At 53.0% G+C, this 20435-nt stretch overlaps 1 protein-coding gene across 2 annotated transcripts; it reads left to right on the forward strand.

Moving 5' to 3' along the window:
- Positions 1 to 790: 790 nt before the first annotated feature.
- On the forward strand, positions 791 to 20435 carry Nlrp12 (NLR family pyrin domain containing 12). Of its 2 annotated transcripts, XM_077793375.1 has the most exons (11): positions 791 to 1079; positions 3653 to 3733; positions 5317 to 6954; positions 10368 to 10413; positions 10937 to 11107; positions 12983 to 13153; positions 14811 to 14981; positions 16454 to 16624; positions 18479 to 18649; positions 19003 to 19173; positions 20348 to 20435. In XM_077793375.1, the coding sequence occupies exons 1-11, from the start codon at positions 791 to 793 to the stop codon at positions 20433 to 20435; spliced, it is 3168 nt and encodes a 1055-aa protein (XP_077649501.1). The 2 variants fall into 2 exon arrangements, with proteins under 2 accessions (XP_077649501.1, XP_077649502.1); XM_077793376.1 differs by lacking the exon at positions 10368 to 10413 and having other exon boundaries at positions 5317 to 7000.

Below are 20435 nucleotides of genomic sequence, written 5' to 3' on the forward strand. Positions count from 1 at the left end.
CCCCCCCCCCAAAGAATCCCTCTGTGGGAAACGCCACTGTGGGTTTAAGAGGAAACAGTAGCCCGCGTGAGATGTTTTCTTGGTTGGTTTGTTTGTTTGGTCCAGGGGGTTAGACCCAGGGGTGCTTAACCACTGAGCCACATCCTCAGCCCTATTTTATACTTTATTAGAGACAGGGCCTCACTAAATCGCTGAGGCTGGCTTTGAACTCGCCATTCACCTGCCTCAGCCTCCCCAGCTGCTGGGATTACAGGCGTACATCGCGGCCACTGGCCCTTTTCGTTTTTTACTTTGGGATGAGGTCTCACCAAGTTGCCCTGGCTGGCCTCAAACTGGCAATCCTCCTGCCTCGGCCTCCAGAACGGAAGGATTTACGGGGATGCGCGGGGCCGACTCCTGGAAGTTCTTGTGGCGCCTCCCCAGAAGAGGCCCAGCCTCGACTGAGATGACGCAATCCACCACAGAACGCGTGAGGGGAGGAAGGCAGGAGGGGGGACCAACAAGAGGGGCCGGTGTGTGAAGGGAGCCGGGAAGACAGAGCAGAAGTGAAGGTCCAGGGCTCGTGGGGTTGCCTCACCGCCTCAGCTTCCCCTTTCTAGAGCCACTCCCCTCTGTGAGCCGGGCAGGCAGGGGACCCGCAGGTGAGGAAGCCTGTCTCTGCAGCTGTCTCCTCTCTGAGATTGCAGTCGCCTGTCCTCGGGCCTGCGGACGGTCCGCGGGGGGCATGCTGGAACCGCCCGCTCTCCTGTGTGCCCCAGCAGCCAGGTCTCTGGCCGGTCCAGAGGGCCCCATGCTGCCGGCCACTGCCGGGGATGGCCTCTGCCGCCTGTCCACCTACCTGGAAGAACTCGAGGCTGTGGAACTGAAGAAGTTCAAGCTGCACCTGGGGACTGCCGTGGAGCTGGGGGAGGACAAGATCCCCTGGGGACGTCTGGAGCCCGCTGGGCCCCTGGAAACGGCCCAGCTCCTCGTGACCCACCTGGGGACCCGGGAGGCCTGGCTGCTGACTCTCCGCATCTTTGATCGAATCCACAGGAAGGACCTGTGGGAGAGAGGACAGAGAGAGGACCTGGTGAGGGGTAAGGAGGTGGTGGGACTGTCACGGGGTCCCTCTTCTCCCACAGACACCTGAGCCTGGGGACATGGGGCCCCCACTCTGTCCCTTGGTTTTGTTCTTGTTGTCTTCTGCCCTGGGCACACTCTACCTCCAGTGCCCGGAAAGTTCTTATTTATCCACCAGAACCTTGAGCCACAAGTCAAGTGTCTCTTAGCTGAAAGGCTTGGGATGGGAAGTGTTTTGGACCTGGGATTATTTGGGATTTGGGAACATTGGCATATACACAGTGATGTATGTTGGGATGGGGCTGAAATCTGAGCATGAAATCCACTGTGTTTCATGTACACCTCGGATGCAGAGCCTGGAGGGCCGTCATACAGAATTTTTATTTGTCTCCATGGTCACCCATGTTCAGGTGTGGAATTTTCTATCCGTGGCATCAGTTCAGCCCTAAAATCTTTGTATTTGTTGGTTTCTGAGTTTCAGATTTTTCAGATGAGGGATGCTCAACCTAGGTTCTAGCTTCTCTACAAATTCTGTACTCCCTGCTCCTTCCGCTCCCTACCACTGACCGCCTGACTGCTCTAACAATCCTCTCCGCTGCTTCCTTGACATTCTCGGTTTCTTGTATTCTGCTTCCATCTTATGAAATCGTCACAAGGGTGCCAACCCATGTGGATTCCTTTCTATGCCCTGTGCACGGTATCCCAGGGCATGTTTAAAATGCTGGGTGAAACTGGGCATGGTGGTCTACTACTGTGCTCCCAGAGACTCCGGAGAGTGAGGGAGAAAGTCACAGATTCAAGGACAGCCTGGGCCACTCCGTGAAACCCTAAGCAACTCAGTGAGACCCTGTCTCAAATAAAAAGCAGAATGGGCTAGACATGGAGCTCAGAGGTAGAGCACCAGGGACTCCATCCCAGTGCAGAAAAGAAACGCTACGACCCCTGTTACGAGGTGAGCCAGCTAAGGCCCAGGGGAAAGTGTGAGCTGCCCTCAGACATGACCATGACACCCAGCACATGGAAAAGGTTCAGCACGGCAGGCAGCAAGGGCTCTCAGGCTCCAGCTCTTGCTGGATGTGGCAGAGCTCTGTCTCCTCTCCCTCTGCTCAAGAACAGGGAGCAGCAGGCACAGTGGGAGTCTGAGGCGGGAGGAGCAAAGTTTGAGGACAATTTAAAGAATACTGGTCTCAAAATTAAAAAAAATAAAAAGGATTGGGGGTAGCTCAGTGGTACTCAGTGCCCTGACTTTAATCTCCACCCAAGTACCAAAAGAAAAAAAAGAAAGAAATAAAGAAAAGAAAGGAAGGAAGAGAAAAGAAAAGAAGAAAAGATAAAGAACATCTTTTGTCATATATCTGACCCTTGCCACTCAGGTGTCTTGTTCAATATCTCACCCCCTCTTCTGAGTACCCCTATTTACCCCATTTATGGAGAAATCTGTCACCCTACCTCGTATGAGATGGCTGCTCACGTGACACACAGCCCTGGATAGATGGGACCGACAACAGTTTATTAGTCACAGGCAGTGGTTCCTCCTTATCCACAGGGGACTCCATGCAAGCCCCAAATAGGTGCCTAAAACTGCAGCTAGGACCAAACCCTGTTTTCCCCCTGAACACACATACCCATAATAAAGCTTAATTTATGAATCAAGCACAGTAAGAGATGCACAACAACTAATAACAAAATAGAATGATTATAACAAGATTCTGCAATAAAATTCACAAAGCACATCCAAATTGCCAGAATTGCTACTCTCATGTTTGGGGGCCATTATCAAGCAAAATAAGGATTACTTGGACACAAGGACTGCAGTACTGCAACAGTGGATCCGAGATGTTTGCTAAAGGACTAATGGGTAGATAGCACACACAGGGTGGATACGCTGGGTGGGCAAAGGGATGATTCACATCCTGGGTGGAACAGAGAGGATGGCCTCAGATTCCTTCATGCTAGTCAGATGGGGGCAACTGAAAACTTACGAGTTGCTTATGTCTGGAAAACTCCAGTTCATGTTTTCAGGCCACTGTTGACTGTGGGCAACTGAAGCCGCAGAAAGTGAAATGGAGAAGGGGGACTCCTGCAGACTCAGAGCCTGGGGGGATAGGAACCCCACCCACCAGGAGAAGTCACAAACAGTCACCCAGTTACCTGGGGACCGAGTGGACCAGCAGGGGCAGGCTTTCTGGTTAGAGGGCAGGTGCAGTCGGCTTGTTTGAGTGACTTCCTGGCCTGGCAGGGAGGGAAAGCTGCTGGGCTGGGGACCAGGCAAGGTGCAGCTGGTCCAGCAGATAGGAGAACTGGCCCCCTGGGAGCCTTGCCCACCCCTAGGGCCATCGGGAAGAGCCCTGGGGGCGGGCTCTTCATTAACTTCTGTCACTCATCATCTGAGGTCACAGTCGGTGGCTGTGTATTTTCTGTGCACCCAGCTCCACAGCGCATTGGAATATAAGTTCGGGTGCGATGCAGTCTGTGAGGCGAGTCCCACACGCTCCAGGGAGGAGGCACCAGGGGAGCGAAGCAGCTTGCAGATGTCACAGCAGCGGATGTCGCTTTTGTGCTTGCTGATCCCCCCAAATTTCTCTTCCAGTTACTCCACCGTGTGGTTCCTGCTCACTGGGCAGCCTGTCAGCGGGCCTTGTGGACGTCTGTCCCAATACTCCAAGAAAAGGTGAGCCACGCTCCAGGTACTCACTAGCTACACCATCGTCGGGGCGCGAACGGCACCGCAGCCCCCACGTCTTCCTGTGCTGCCCTTCAGTCAGACCCTGTAAGACACACTTGTCATCTCATGGCTGAACAGTGGCTACCAAGGGATCTCACACCAGGGAATCACGAGCCAGGACAAAGGGGAGGGCCAGGTCTTTCATCCACAAGAGGCTCAAGAGTCTGTCACTTAGCAGCTGTGGTGGCACAGGACTGTAATTCCAGGGACCCTGGAGGCTGAGACAGGAGGATTGCAAGCTCATGACCAGCCTGGTCAACTCTGAGACCACATCTCAAAATACAACAAAATAGTAATCGTAGTAGTAATAACAACAATGATAAAAGAACCTGTCACTTTATCCAGAAATGCAGTCAGTCACTCCCGTAAACTCTCTGGCTCTTAGCAGTCATGCTGGGCGGCTCACTGGTCAGGACTGGGGTCCATGTGCCTCCTCCGCTAGTCATGGGTGTACAAAGCAAGACTTCTCATGACGGGTTTGACAAAGCCGCAGTTCACCCTCTGGGGCTTGTGAAGGGGCAACACTGACCATTCACCAGGACAGTGGTCAACACCCACTGTGTGAGCAGTTTCCTGTGGGTGGGAAGGAAATGGGGCTGATGAGGCTGGGATGTGGCTTGTGAGGGAGCATGTGCCCCAAAGCACAACCACTGAGCACAGGAGCCCTCACCTGTAATCCCAGTGGCTCGACGGGTGAGACTCCAAAGTCCTGTTGCCAGCGGGCTCCTGAAATACAAGCCAGAACACAGAAAGCTCTGTTCCAACACACTGTGTCACCCAGTGATCCCCTTGAGGACACTTCATCGCCCCAAAGATGGGGGATCCTGGAAGGGAGAGAGTGATGGCCTCAAGATAAGAGGGTGACTGAGTTCCTGTGGGAGAGCCCCACACACACACACCAGAAGGCAGCATTCTGTAGATGTTACATCAAGGGCGTGGGAAGGTCACAGAGGCACATGGACAGGGGAGATCTTTAATATTTTCCTTAGCCCTCGGCCCCCAGAGACTTTCAGCAGAGGATTCCTGGAAGAGATAGCTCTCCTGCACTACAGACATGCATCTGCGGGTTGCCAAAGGGGTGCAGATAAAGGGGCTCTGCTCCTCCAACCAGCCCCGGGTTTTGTTGGGATGCAGCCTCTGACTGAGCTGGTGGGCAGCCTCCAGCCAGCTCCCAGGAAATGCTGCTGCTCTGGGGACTGCCCTTGGAGTCGAAGGCATGGAGTGTGTACTTACCCACCACATCTGGTAATGTCTCAGCTTCCCGTGACAAGGTGACAAGGACTTTATAAAGAAGGGCCAAGGCCCTCAGACTCCCTCCAGAAAACGGCTCCAGGGCAGGGGATACACCTCAGTTGGAAGGACAGTTGCCTCGCGTGCACAAAGCTCTGGGTTCAATCCCCAGCACCACACACACACACACACACACACACACACACAGCAGAAAATGGTTCCAAAGACACTGCAGGACAAGCAGGCGCTAGACCAGGAGTTTATTCGTTGCTGATGAGTCTCCCATTCCTCCCCTCTAGATCCCCGGGAAACCTACAGGGACTATGTCCGCAGGAAATTCCGGCTGATGGAGGACCGCAATGCGCGCCTGGGAGAGTGCGTCAACCTCAGCCGCAGGTACACCCGGCTGCTCCTCGGGAAGGATCACTCAAATCCCATGCGGGCCCAGGAGAAGCTTTTGGACACAGGCCGGGGACACCAGTCCAGCCCCATCCAGATAGAGACCCTCTTCGAGCCGGACGAGGAGCGCCCAGAACCACCGCGCACCGTGGTCTTGCAGGGGGCAGCAGGGATGGGCAAGTCCATGCTGGCGCACAAGCTGATGCTGGACTGGGCCGACGGGAGGCTCTTCCAAGACAGGTTTGATTATCTTTTCTACATCCACTGCCGGGAGATGAACCGGAGCGCTGCCGAGCGGAGCGTGAAGGAACTCATCTCCAGCTGCTGGCCGGAGGCCCGGGTGCCCCTGCGGGCGCTCGTCTGTGCCCCCGAGCGCCTCCTGCTCATCATCGACGGCTTCGATGAGCTCAAGCCTTCTTTCCATGATCCTCAGGGATCCTGGTGCGTCTGCTGGGAGGAAAGACGTCCAACCGAGCTGCTCCTGGGCAGCCTGATTCGGAAGAAGCTGCTGCCAGAGCTGTCCCTGCTCATCACCACGCGGCCCTCGGCCTTGGAGAAGCTCCACGGCTTGCTGGAATACCCCAGGCACGTGGAGATCCTGGGTTTCTCCGAGGCGGAAAGGAAGGAGTACTTCCACAAGTATTTCCGCAGTGCAGAGCAGGCCACCCAAGTCTTGAGCTTTGTGAGGGACAACGAGCCCCTCTTCACCATGTGCTTTGTTCCCATGGTGTGCTGGGTCGTTTGCACCTGCCTCAAGCAGCAGCTGGAGGGTGGGGGGCTCTTGAGACAGCCCTTCAGGACCACCACTGCCGTGTACACGCTCTACCTTCTCAGCCTAATGCAACCCAAACCAGGGACTCCGACCCTCAAGTGCCCACTGGACCACAGGGGGCTGTGCTCTCTGGCCGCAGATGGCCTCTGGAATCAGAAAATCCTATTTGAGGAGCAGGACCTCCAGAAACACGGCCTGGACGGGGTAGATGTCTCTGCCTTCCTCAACGTGACCATCTTTCAGAAGGACATAGACTGTGAGAAGTTCTACAGCTTCATCCACCTGAGTTTCCAGGAATTCTTTGCTGCCATGCACTATATCCTGGAGGGCGGGGAGCGTGGGCCAGGCCCAGAGCAGACCATGACTCGGCTGTTGATCGAATACGGGTTCTCAGAAAGGAGTTTCTTGGCGCTCACCGTCCGCTTCCTGTTTGGGCTACTGAATGGGGAGATGAGAAGCTACTTGGAGAAGCATCTTTGCTGGAAGACCTTGCCTCACGTCAAGATGGAGCTGCTGAAGTGGATCCAAAGCAAAGCTCGGAGCGAGGGCTCCACCCTGCAGCAGGGCTCCCTGGAGTTCTTCAGCTGTCTGTATGAGATCCAGGAGGAGGAGTTTATCCAACAGGCCCTGAGCCCCTTCCAGGTGGTGGTAGTCGGAGACATTGCCACCAAGATGGAGCACATGGTCTGCTCCTTCTGTGCCAGGTGCTGTAGGAGTGTCCTGGTGCTACACTTGTATGGGGCTGCCTACAGTGCCGACCAAGAGGGCACCTCCACGTGGCCTTCTGAAACCCAGGCGCCGTCAGGGCCGACGTAAGTACCCCTCAGGCTGACCCTCCAAGTCCATGCCCTCATCTCTTGGTTCTCTGTTAGGGGAAATTTGCAGCCTTATTGCCATCATTGCCATCTGGACCCATGAGGCAATACCTGGGCAGCAGAGTGACTTTGCTGCCATCTAGTGGCTGGAAGGCAGAGGTGCAGCAGGACGTCCCAAAACCTGCAGGGCAGTCCCAGAGTGATCTGTCCCTCAAAAGCCCACAGTGCCAGAGCTGCTCACTTGTAATCCCAGGGACTCGGGAGACTGAGGAAGGAGGATCACAAGTTCAAGAGCAGCCTGGACGGTTTAATGAGAGCCTGTCTCCAAATAACACAGGAAGGGCTGGGAGTGTAGCGGAGTGGTAGAGCACTTGCCTACCACCACGTGCAAGGCCTTGGGTTCAATACCCAACACCGCAAAAAGAGAAAAGACAGAAAGAAGAAGGCAAACAGGCAACAAGCTTGTCAAAGACTAAGAGTTTCAGAGAGGTCACTGCTGTGAGGAAAATCCCACAGGATGATGGGACGGCAGTGATGAGGGGTGGGGGACACCGGAGCTGGCCATCAAGGTGGGAGGTGCTGAGGAAGTGGTGAGTAACCTTACTCACCACTCAAAGAACAGACTTGGTTCTGTGTGATTCCAGCTACCCAAGAGGCTGAGGCAGGAGGTTGGCAAGTTGGAGGCCAGCCTCAGCAACTTAGTGAGACCCTCTCTCAAAATAAAAAGGGCTGGGATATGGCTCAGTGGTTAAGTGCCCCTGAGTTCCATTCACATCTGGGGAGTTGTGGGGGGAGACTGTTTTGGTCTGAATGGTTCATTGGTAAATGGTCTTGGGAAAATGAACATGAGTGGAGACAGGCTGGACATGACTGAGTGGCGGGCACTTGCCGGGCATGCATGAGGCCCTGGGCTCCATCCCTAGCACCTCAAAAGAGAGGGAGAAAGGAGAGGAGAGCGGAAGGGAAAGCAGCAACAAAGGAGCATCCAGCTCTTCGTCTGCCCCCATAGGCAGGGAGCCAGCCCCTGTCAGTATTGGATGAGAACTAGGGTCCCCTGTCAGTCACTGGATGAGAACCAGGGTCCCCTGTCAGTATTGGATGAGAACTAGGGTCCCCTATCACCCCTGCTGCATTTCCTCCACTCACCACCCTTAGAGTCTCATGAGATCCCCACCTCACTTTCTTTTCAGTCACTGGATGAGAACCAGGGTCCCCTGTCAGTCACTGGATGAGAACCAGGGTCCCCTGTCAGTCACTGGATGAGAACCAGGGTCCCCTGTCAGTCTCTGGATGAGAGCCAGGGGTACAGTCTCCCCCCTCCCAGGCAGCCCTGAGGACTGGGTGAAGCCCTGAACTTCCTCAGTGGGGTGAGCTGGGGACAGCTTTAGACAAGCTGAGGAGGGAGGGTTTGCAGGAGCAGGAGGAGCCACCCCTGGCTGCAGGTGAGGGTTGGTGTGCCCACAGCCTCTGGACTTGGGGCTCATTCCAGCAACCAGACTCTGCCTCCCTCCTGGCTCTGCGGTTGGAACTGGACCCCTCATTTGTAAGAAAGGACTTAAACGTGCATCATGGTTTTTCTCTTTCTTTCTTTTCTTTCCAGGGTTGCAAGCCAGGACTTTAGATTACACTGCAGGTGAGATTCCATAACCAAAATGCTTGGGACCAGAAATGTTTCACATTTTTAAGACTTTGATATACTTTCAAATAGGGCTGGTGATATAGCTCAGTTGGTAGAGTGCTTGCCTCACATGCACAAGGCCCTGGGTTCAGTCCCTAACACCACACACACACACACACACACACACACACACACACACACATCCAAATACATAATGAGGTAGCTCCAAGGTGGGGTCCAAGTCTAAGCACAAACTTCTCCTGTGCTTCACCTGGACCTTATACACGTATCCAGAAGATTCCCCCCACGTCTTCCTGGTTGCTCAGTGCTGGTGATGGAGCCCAGGGCCTCACGTGGATCAGGGTGGCCTTCCTCACCCCTGACTGCGCCCAGCCCTGCACTGTGCTTTCCCACCAGCAGAAGCCTCTCAGTCAATCTCAGGGTCACTCTCAGGAAGCCCCTGGAATCTTTTTCCGTATTTTTTATTGGAGCGTTGTAGTTGACATAAGGGTGGAATTCCTTGTCACACATTTGTACATGCACACAACCTGACAATAGCAATTTGGCCTATATCCCTCCCCAGCACTCCCCTCTCCTCTCACCCCTGCTGCATTTCCTCCACTCACCACCCTTAGAGTCTCATGAGATCCCCACCTCACTTTCTTTTCCCTTTCCCCTCCCCAGCTTCCACATGACTTTCTGAGTTTGACTTATTTTGCTACCATAATGTTCCCTAGTTCCATCCATTTTCCTGCAAAGGCCACAATTTCTTTCTTCTTTATCGCTGTATAAGACTCCATTGTGCATCCATGCCACAGTTTCTTTCTCCATTCTCCCTCTGATGGACACCAGGCTGGTTCCATGTTTGGCTGTTGGGAGCTGTGCATTATAAACATGGGTGTGCACCCATCGCTGTAGCATGAAGATTTCAATTCTTCAGGATAAATACCCAGGAGTGGCACAGCTGGGTCAGGGGTGGCTCCAGGCCTCTTCTTTTGAGGAGCTGCATACTGATTTCCATGGTGGGATGCTAATTTACAGTCCACAGCATGAGGAAGTGTTCCTGTGCCCCACACCTCTCCCCACCCCTGCAGTTTGCGCTCTGCTGCCTGCCATTCTGCTGGGGCTACACTAGTACAAAGGCACTTGCCTGAGACTGCTCCCAGGACATGAGCTGTAGAGGTGGCCAGTTAGGGCATCATGTGGGCACTGCAGAGTTTTGCATTGTAGAGCTTTTTGGATTCCAGATTGGGGATGTCCAACCTGGGTAGGGGACAGTAGGGGTGGTGGTTAATAGCCTGGCCTTGCTGGATGCAGTGGAGCACTCCTGTAGTCAATCCCAGAGACTCAGGAGGTAAATCAGGAGGATGGCAAGTTCAAGGCCAGCCTCTGCAACTTAGGGACATCCTATCTCAAAACAAAAAAGTCTGGGTGTGGTAGTGCATACCTGGAATCCAAGCAGTTTGGGAGGCTGAGGCAGGAGGATCATGAGTTCAAAGCCAGGCTCAGCAATCTCAAGGCACTAAGCAACTCAGTGAGACCCTGTCTCTAAATAAAATAAAAATAGGGCTGGGAATGGGGCTCAATGGTAGATTAGCCCTGAGTTTAATTTTCCTGGTAACAAAAAAAAAAAAAGAGAGAGAGAGAAAGAAAAGAAAAGAAAGAAAGAGAAAATAAAAATATAGAAAGGACTCTGGCTCCAGAGATAAAATGTTCTGGGTTCAGCCTCCAGTATCTCCTCCCCAGACCACTCACCTAAATCGCCTGGGCTTTGGAATCAAGCCACACATGGGTTGGAACCCCAGCTCTGCTGTTCACTAGCTGTGTGACCTTGGGCAAGACTTTTCTCCTTATTGGATCAGTTTTTGTGCTTGGAAAATGGGAAGTTTAATTCCTACCCATTAGGGTGACTTGTGTTATAGAGTGTGTCTGCAGATGACATCTCTTTTCCATCCCTGATCCCAGGTCTGGAGTCTATCTGGCTGATGACTTGCTGTGGGAACCAGGGCAGGTAACCCAGTTCATTCAGAAGCTAAATTAAACTAAAGTTGTCTGGGTGCAGGTGACACACACCTAGAATCCCAGCAGGGGATCTCAAGTTCAAGCTCAGTCTCAACCACCAGCCAGACACTGTCTCAAAAACTAAAAGGGGCTGGGACTGTGGCTAAGTGTGTAGCATGCCCCTGGATTCAGTCCTAACTTCCAAAAAAATAAGGAAGACAAAGTGTTTAAAAAATTATAAAGTGACATGCCAACTGCAAACACAGTGGTCAAGTGACCAGAAAGGCTAGACCTTGGCTGTCTCCTTCTTGCAGACCTGAGAAGAACAGGCTGCCAGATGCCTACAGCGAGCACCTTGCAGCTGCTCTGTGCACCAGCCCTGACCTCACAGAGCTGGCTTTGTACCGGAACGCCCTGGGCAACCGCGGGGTGCAGCTGCTCTGCCAAGGACTTAGACACCCCCTCTGTCGGCTGCAGAACCTCAGGTGAGTGCCAGCTGGCCCGTGACCTTCTGGCCTGCCGACCACCACCTCTCTCCAGGGTCATGGTAGGATGGTGTATCAGTGTTCACTTGCTGCTGTCACAAAGTCCCCTGGTCTGGACACCCTCAACGACAGATCTGGGGGCTACAAGTCCAAGGTCAAGGTGGCCTCAGGGTCAGTTCTTCCTGAGCACTGTCTCCTTGGCTTTCAGAGGGCCGTCTGCCCCATGTCATCCCTCTGCACACAGCACAGGTTTGTGTCCTAATCACCTTTTTGCAGTGCTGAGAATTGAACCCTGGGCTTTGCACATGCTAGGCCAGCCCTCGACCACTGAGCGACACTCCAGCCCTCTCTAGTTCTTATTTTGAGACAGGCTCTGACTGACTTGCCCAGCCTGGCCTTGAGCTTGCTGTCCCCCTCCCTGCTTCAGCCTCCAGAGTCACTGGGGTGACACTGCATCCTTAAAATGGAACAGCGGGGCGTGGTGGCACAGACTGGTAATCCCAGGGACTTGGGAGGCTGCAGCAGGGGTTGCAAAGTGGAGGCCAGCCTGGCAACATACTGAAATCCTACTTTAATAAAAACATAAAAAGGGCTGGGCTGTAGCTCAGTGGTAGAGTGCGGTCCTAGCATTCGGAGTCGCCCTGGGCTCGACCCCCACAAATGAGAGGAAGGAAAAAAGAAGAGACTTAAATTCCTTTTTTAAGGGCAGTCTCTGTGAACACATTTCATTGATGATAAAGCACTAAACATTTTATATTATTTTTGTTGCTTTAAAGTTTTTTCGTCTTTTAAAATTTGAGAGCTAAAGCCAGGCGTGGTGGCAAAAAATGCCTATGATTCCAGCAGCTTCGGAAACTGAGGAAAGAGAAGCACAAGTTCAAAGCCAGTCTCGACAACTTAGCAAGGCCCTAAGCAACCTAATGAGACCCTGTCTCAAATTAAAAAGTAAAAAGGGCTGGGGATGTGGCTCAGTGGTTAAAAACCCCTGTGTTCAATACCTGGTGAGAGAGAGAGAGAGAGAGAGAGAGAGAGAGAGAGAGAGGATAACAGATGAAATGATGCATTCATTGTGTATAATAACACGATGCTTTAAACTAGAGGTATCACACAGGGGGCAGAGCTCCATGATAGAACACTTGATTAGCATGTCCAAGGCCCTGGCCTTGATCCTTGGGGCTGCCCAAAAAATAAAAATTAAAGTAAAATATATATGATTGTAGAATGACAAACTCTAGCTAATCAACATATCACCTGTAAAGTGATCATATTTGTGGTGAGAACATTTAAAATCGACTCTTAGCATTTTTCAGGAATATTTTTTGTTACTTTATTAAGTATCAAGTTCACATACCAGAAAATTCAGTCAGTGTGTAGATTTCAGCATTTTCAGTATATTCACCGTGATGCAAACATCACCACGACGTCCATAGCATTTTCCTGACTCTAAATGAAACCCCATACCCATTAATGATCTCTCTACCGCCACACCCCACAGTCCCTAACTGCCAGAATCTCCTTTCATTTTTTGGCACTGGGAATTGAGCCCCTGGGTGCTTAACCACTGAACCACATCCCCAGCCCTTTTTATTTTTTTATTTTGAGACAGAATCTCACTAGCTTGCTTAGGGTCTCATGACATTGCTGAGGCTGCCCTTGAACTTGCAATCCTCCTGCCTCAGCTTCCTAAGTCACTGGGAGTACAGGTGTGCACCACCACACCTCACTTTTTTTTTTTCCTTTTAGTTTTGCTTTGTTGGCATTGCTGGGTCTCAAGCCCATGGTTTCATGCATGCTAAGCAGGAGCTCTACCTGTGCAGAATTCCCAAAACTGCTGCAAAGGAGATGACCTGGCTCTTCTCCTTCCTTCTACCACAGGCTGGAGAGGTGCTGCTTCTCCAGCTCCGCCTGCCAGGACCTGGCCACAGCCCTCACGGCCAATCAGAATTTAATAAGGATGGATCTAAGTGGCAACGACCTGGGACTTCGGGGCATGTCCCTGCTCTGCCAGGGGCTCCGGCATCCCCAGTGCAGGCTGCAGATGATACGGTGAGTCCTCCTCCCTGGAATACGGGCTCGGTTTCATCTTGTTTTAATGAAAATATTAATACGCATTAAATGAGTACTAAATGGGGTCCAGTGTGATATTTACAGACATATATGGGGTGTGCACTGATCACATTTGCCTCCCCCTTCCACCCCCTGGGAAGAAGCTCTCAAACGGCGAGTCCTCCAGGCAACCTTGCTGTCGCCGTAGCTGGAAAGAACCCCAAATGCTGAAGATCCCCAAGTCTGTTCCTCAACACCAGGGCTCAACCTCAAGCCCATGGCCTCACACCTCTGCCCAACACCTAGGCACGTTCAAGTCACTCTCTGGCCTCTGACTCCACCCTCTTCTGCATGGCCAGGAAGCCCTGAGCGACCTGTCCACCCAGAACCCTCACCTTCCTACTGGCCTGAGCAGTGAGAACCCCAGAGCTGCCTAAACAAACAGACTCGGGTAGTGGGACCCCTATTTCCCACAATGCCACCCGCACCCCACTCCTCCGGAATTCTGCTTGGCCCTTGAGAACCAGCCTAACTCCCCCTGGGCTCCTCCCAAGCGGCACACCCTATCTGCCAAAGCCCAGTTCCAGGCGCTGCCTTTGAGATGCTTTTAATAACAGTGGTTCAGCTTACGGAGCTCCCAGGAGGGGCGAGGCCCAGGTCTGTTCCCTCCATTCTCAGGTCATCCAACCCTAGCAACCTAAGGAAGCAGGCACAAGGCAGCACGGGAAACACAAAACTCCAAGTCCCAGGGCAGGAGGTGGTGCCCCGGGTGCACACGCAGAGGCTGAGCTAGGACTCCCCTCTCCTGGGCTGCAGTATGCCCACGCGGTGGTGCAAGTACCTGGGAAGCAGGGCGCTCCCTGCCGGGCCTCATCTCTGAAGTCCGCTCTGTGCCCATGGCTTCCACACCCAGGGATTCCACCAGCTTCCACTGAAAATGTTCAAGAAGGAAAGTTGCTTCTGTACAGAACATGTACAGTTTTTGTTTCTGTACCATCCCCAAGCCACTTCCCCAGCAGCAACCCCCTCACGTTTTTCCCCCTTTGGTACCAGGGATTGGACCCCGGGGCACTTAACCACTGAGCCACATTCCCAGCCCCTTTTTATTTTTTATTTTGAGACAGGGTCTCACGAAGTTTCTTGGTGCCTCACCAAGTGGCTGAGGCTGGCCTTGAACTTGCCTCTCCTGCCTCAGCCTGTAAAGTCCCTGGGATTACAGGTGTGCACCCCTGCGCCTAATCATACAGACTTTGTCATTTTTGCCTAAATGACACAGTGTAACAACTGTTTTTTGTAGCATTTACATTGTATCAGGTATTATAAGTCATATAGGTCATCGTTTAAAATGCACAAGAGGGGCTGAGGATGAGGCTCAGTGATGGAGCATTTATCTGGCTGGCCCCGAGTTGGATCCCCAGGTCTACAAAAAGAAAAATAAAGAAAAATTAAAGATAAAATACATAAGAGGACATGTGCAGGTTATATGAATACCATGTAATTTTATATAAGGGACTGGACCCCCTGCACATGGTATCCTCAAGGGCTCCTAGACAAGTCCCCAATGGATGCTGAGTGACCAGGGGATGGATCTGTGCAGGGTGATTGACAGGCCAGGCATACTCAACCTGAAGGCAGAGAAGCATCTTTCCCCTCCCAGGTTGAGGAAGTGTCTGCTGGAGGCTGGGGCTTGTCAGGAGATGGCATCTGTGCTGAGCACCAACCCACATCTGGAGGAGCTGGACCTGACCGGAAACGCCCTGGAGGACTCTGGCCTGTGGTTGCTGTGTCAAGGACTGAGGCACCCAGGCTGCAGGCTGCGGACCTTGTGGTGAGTGCTTGGAGGGCAACTCCCGTGGCAAACCCGGTTCCGCCGAGTGATGTGGAGGATTGCATCCACCATGTGCCCAGCATTCCCCTGTCACACAGCCCAAGGTGGAGGCCACTACGTGTCCATGGGGGAATGACTGCATGGAGACAATGTGGTCTACACAATCTGACAATGTTAAGTGAAAACGGGAAAGAATCAACTTTGTCTTGCAAAAAAAAAAAATTAAAGTGCTACTTTTTTTGGGGGTGTGTGGTTTACTGGGGTTTGAACCCAGAGGTGCTTAACCACTGAGCCACATCTCCGCACTTTTTGTTGTTTGAGACTGTCCTCACTAAGTTGCTTAGGGCCTTGCTAGGTTGCTGAGGCTGGTCTTGAACTTGCAATCCTCCTGCCTCAGCCTCCCAAATTTCTGGGATTACAAGTGTGCATCACTGCACCTACCTAAGAGCCTTTTTTTTTTTTTTAAGTTGTAGATGGACACAATATCTTCATTTTATTTATTTATTTTTATGTGAGGTTAAGAATCAAACCCAGTGCCTCACATGTGCTAGCAATTTCTCTACCACTAAAGCCACAACCCCAACCCCCAAAGTACCACTTTTAAGATCCTAAATTAAGGGGAGGGGCACAGTATGGGCAACATAGTTATAACCTGTCTCCTGAAAAGAAAGGAGAAAAGAGAGAAAAAGAGGACTAGGGATGTGGCTCAGGGATTTGGTACTTGCCTAGCCTGCACAAGGCCCTGGGTTCAATCCTCAGTACTGCAAAAGAAAACAAGCATGGGCTGGGGATGTGGCTCAAGCGGTAACGCGCTCGCCTGGCATGCGCGGGGCGCTGGGTTCGATCCTCAGCACCACATACCAACAAAGATGTTGTGTCCACCGAGAACTAAAAAATAAATATTAAAAAAAAAAAAAAAGAAAACAAGCAAACAAACAAAAAGGTGTTGTATCCATGCAATGCAATATCATTCATCCTTAAAAATGAAAGACTTCTGGGCTGGGGATATAGCCCAGTTGGTAGAGTGCTTGTTTCACATGCATAAGGCTCTGGGTTCGATCCCCAGGACCACACACACACAAAAAAAAGAGTGACTTCTACCACCACATACATCCTGAAGCTTTATATTAAGTGAAATTTACCAGACATAAAAGGACAAAAATTGTGGGATTCCACATGTGTGAAATACTCAGAACCATCAAATACACGCAAGGATCAATGGAGCACACCTGTAATTCCAGCTACTCAGGAGGCTGAGGCAGGAGGAGGATGCAAGTTTGAGGTCAGCCTCAGCCACTTAGTGAGACCCTGTCTGAAAATAACTAGTGGCTGCGTGTAGCTCAGTGGTCAAGCATCCCGTGGTTCAGCCTCCAACCACCACACAACAAAGAGCGGTACCTTTAACTTGGGGTGGGAGTTCAATTCAACTCCACGCAGAACACCCTCCACGTTTGCTGCTGGGTCTTCTGTAGGTTGAAAATCTGCCATCTCACCACTGCTGCCTGTGAAGACCTGGCCTCCACCCTCAGCGTGAACCAGGGCCTGACCGAGCTGGATCTGAGTCTGAACGACCTGGGGGACTCTGGAGTGCTGCTGCTGTGTGAAGGCCTCAAGCACCCCGAGTGCCATCTCCAGACCCTGCGGTGAGTGCCGCTGTGCACCCCCTCACACACTTCTCTGTGCTCTCGGAGGCCAAGCAGCCTCCCCTCCCACCCGAATTCTCCCCACTTCAGCTCACTCCAAAGATGCTCTGCCAGAACGTGGCCTTCGCATGGTCTGTTCTGGCTTCCCGGCATGACCATCAGCTGTGCTGTCCTCTGTGCCGTCCTCGGCTGTCCTGCTGAGAAGTCTGGCTCATCTTTTATGATTCAGGACAAATTGTCACTTCCCCGTGGGGGCCCTGTGGATTCCGAGTTTCGTAATTCTTCATAACCTGACTCTTTCTCTCAGGTCACTTAAGAAAGTTTGTGATTTGGGTGTGTCCTGTGTGGCTTGGCAAAGTGCAAGAGCGGTGTCCACTCTAGCTCTTAGTGGCTAGTGAGAGACCTGGCCTGGGTCATCACGAGCAGCAAGGGAAGTGATGCTTTGGAATTACTTGGTGTTATGGGTTGAACTGAATCCCCCTCCGAATTCCCTGGTTGAAGTCTGAACCCTTAGAAAAATAGCTTTTTATATTGACATTCCTCCCCAGCGCTGGGAATGGAACCTGAGGCCTCACCTGCTCCAGGAAAAGTCCTCTGACACTGGGCTCTATAGCTCCAGCCCCAGAATGTGGCCTTATTAGGGTCTGGAGCTGCCCTAACAAAACACCCAGACTGGGCGGCTTTGGGGACCAATCCACCCTTTCAGGCTCAGGTGGCAGGAGTCTGAGTCAGGGTTTGGCAGATTGGTTTCTCCTGAGGCCTTTCCTGGTGGTCTCCAGATGACCACCTCACTGTGCCACCATGTGTTTATCCCTGTACCTGTGTCCTGAGGTCCTGTAAGGGACACAGGCCATGTTGCATCCGGGCCATCCCAGTGACCTTTTTAAAACTCTGTCACCTCTTTCAAGACCCCTTCAAAGCCGAGCACAACTGGGAGTGTACACACCTGTCATCCCAGCAACTGGGGAGGCCAAGGCGGGAGGATCTCAAGTTCAAGCCCAGCCTGGACAATTTAGCAAGACCCTGTTTCAGTATTTAAAATATATATATTTTTGGGGGGTAGGTGGGTGGGGTGTGTGTGTGTCAGTGGTACAGTTCCCCTGGGTTTCACTCCTGGTCCTGGAAAAATATCTGGGAAAACTTTATTCAATTCGGTAGTGGTTGGCACAGGCCTGTGATCCCAGCCACGAAGCAGGTTAAGGGGAAGGTTTGCTGGTTGAAGGCCAGCCTCACCAACTCAATGAGGCCGTTTCAAAGCGAAGAATAAAAAGAGCCAGGCTCTGAGGCCCAGACCCTAGGACCCCGAGTTCAAAGCCAGGCCTCAGCAACCCTGAGGTGCTAAGCAACTCAGTGAGACTCTATCTCCAAATAAAATGCGAAATAGGACTGGAAATAGTGAGACTCTATCTCCAGAGGTTGAGCGCCCCAGAGTTCAATCCCCTGTATTCCCCTGCCCCCCCAAAAAAGGGATGGTAGTGGTTGTGGCTCAGTAGTTCAGTATCCATGGGTTCAATCCATGGAACCAAGTAAATAAATATAATAAATTGAAAAAGGGGTGATGGTGGTTAGGGATGTGGCTAAGTGGCTAAGTGACCCTGGGTTCAACGCTGGCACCAAAAACCAACAACAGAAAGTCTCCCTGCCCTGCATGGTCAGCGCTCCTGTTCCCGCAGATGCGCTTTGGCGACAAGGGCTCCATTTCTATGAACTGGCCCAGCCTTCACAGTCCGAGTTGCTCCCCGATACGCTGTCCTTTGGTCTCTTTTTCACCTTGATGGTCACACCATCTGCGCCAGCACAGGGCTGGGCGCAGAGACCCCGGCGTGGGCCAGCCACCCTGTCCCGTCCCTCCAGGTTGGGCATCTGCCGGCTGGGCTCGGCCGCCTGCGCCGGTCTCTCCGAGGTGCTGCGCCTCAGCGCCCGCCTCCGCGACCTGGATCTGAGCTTCAACGACCTGGGAGACGGGGGCTTGCGGCTGCTGGCCGAGGGGCTGCGGCACCCGAGCTGCAGGCTCCAGAAGCTGTGGTGAGTGTCCTGCGCGAGGGCGGCTTCGGGGGCGGGAGCGTCCTCCCTGCCCCGTCCTGACCGCGGCCAGGGTCCCCACGGTTCGTACTGGCCTGAGGGCACCGGCAGGTGGCCTCGTCATTCCATCAAGCCTGGACGATGCTGTGTGTGTGTGTGTGTGTGTGTGTGTGTGTGTGTGTGTGTGTGTGTTCTTGGGCCGATCCAGGCTTTTTAGTACCTTCTTGCCCATGAAATCAGGCTCCTTAGGTGGCTCAGAGGTAGCTTTCGTGGCCTTCCGCCCCCAGCACTGAAAAAACTAGGACTTCCCCAAAGGACGTGCCGGACGTGGCCTGAACCGCTCTGTCCCCCCACAGGCTGGACAGCTGCGGCCTCACTGCCCAAGCCTGTGAGGATCTGTCCCCCACGCTGGGGAGCGCCCAGCACTTGACGGAGCTCTACCTGACCAACAACGCCCTGGGCGACGCGGGCGTGCGGCTGCTCTGCCAGGGGCTCAGACACCCGCGCTGCCGCCTCCGAGTCCTCTGGTGAGCGGTGGCCCCTGGCTCTCTGGAGGGCAGGACAGGGTCTTCCCCAGCTCCCAGCTCAGAGAGGAGGCCCTCCTGCGCCCCCTGCTGGCGCAGCCCTCGCCCTACTCCCTGAGCAGAGCAGCCACCAAGGCTCAGCAGGACCCCTGCTCTGCCTGGGTTCAAGTGCCTTGCTGCAACTAGGTGACACATTCTCCAAGTTATTCAACCATTTGGCACCTTCCACACCTGCCTCAGTAGAAGGAGGGAAGGAGCTGCTTCTTCCTGCGGTTATCAGAATTAAACTATTGAGGCCCACAGATGGGGAGGAGGGCCAGGGGTGGTGCACTCCTGTAACCCCAGGTCTCAGCAGGCCCAGGGGGATGGGAGGGTCCAAGCCAAGCCAGGTGTGGAGCTACAGCCTGCAGTCAAGTCGGCTGGATGGGGGTTGGGGGAGTGAGGCAGGAGGACCCAAGTTCAGACCATTCTCAGCCACTTAGCAAGGCCCTAAACAAGTAAGGAACTTGGGAGACTCACATCTGCAAGTAAAAAATAAAGGGGCAGGGGATGTGACTCAGTGTTAAGAGCCCCTGGGTCCAATCCTGTACCAAGAGAGGAAGTCCAAAGTCAGCCTCAGCAACTTAGACCTTGCCTCTGGATAACTAAATAAAGGGCAGGTGATGTGGCTAAATGGCAGAGGGCTGCTGGGTTCATCCCCCATGACTGCAGAGAAGGAGAAATCAAAGCAGAGAAAGGACTGCAGGTGTAGCTCAGTGCCTAGAGCGCTTGCCTAGCCTCCAGAGGCCAAGGAGGGAGGATGGACAGTTGGAGGCCATCCTGGGCAACTGAGACCACATGGGAAAACACAGGGCTGAGATATGGATGAGTAGGGCAGCAGCCCAGGTGAGACCCCTCCCCACCCCACTGGGAGCAGCAGAGAGCAGAGACCAGCCTGTTTTCTAGTAGAGTCAGGGTCACTAGAAGGTAATGGAATTACTTCACCAGATTAAGGTGTACAATATTGGGCTGGGGAAGCAGCTGTATGGTAGTGGGCTTGCCTGCTGAGCCCAAGGTCCTGGATTCACCCCAACATCCAAAAGAACAGCTCCCCCAAAAAAGCACAATAGCTCAGATCTAACAGCCCCTCCTTGTTACAGTAGTGGAGGACAACAGCATCTCCCACTCCTGTCCTCAGGTTGTTTGGGATGGACCTGAGTAAGACCAGCCACATGCGGTTAGCGGCACTTCGCAGATCAAAGCCATCCTTGGACCTGGGCTGCTGA

This window comes from Urocitellus parryii, chromosome 15 (assembly GCF_045843805.1).
Source record: "Urocitellus parryii isolate mUroPar1 chromosome 15, mUroPar1.hap1, whole genome shotgun sequence".
Taxonomy (NCBI): Eukaryota; Metazoa; Chordata; class Mammalia; order Rodentia; family Sciuridae; genus Urocitellus; species Urocitellus parryii.

What these genes read in the sequence shown, in the direction of transcription:
- Nlrp12 (XM_077793376.1), top strand. Translation starts at nt 791, where the DNA reads ATGCTGCCGGCCACTGCCGGGGATGGCCTCTGCCGCCTGTCCACCTAC. An exon ending in TGCAGGCTGCGGACCTTGTG is followed by an intron (nt 14,982 to 16,453) that starts GTGAGTGCTTGG and finishes GGTCTTCTGTAG; the next exon opens with GTTGAAAATCTGCCATCTCA. An exon ending in TGCAGGCTCCAGAAGCTGTG is followed by an intron (nt 18,650 to 19,002) that starts GTGAGTGTCCTG and finishes GTCCCCCCACAG; the next exon opens with GCTGGACAGCTGCGGCCTCA.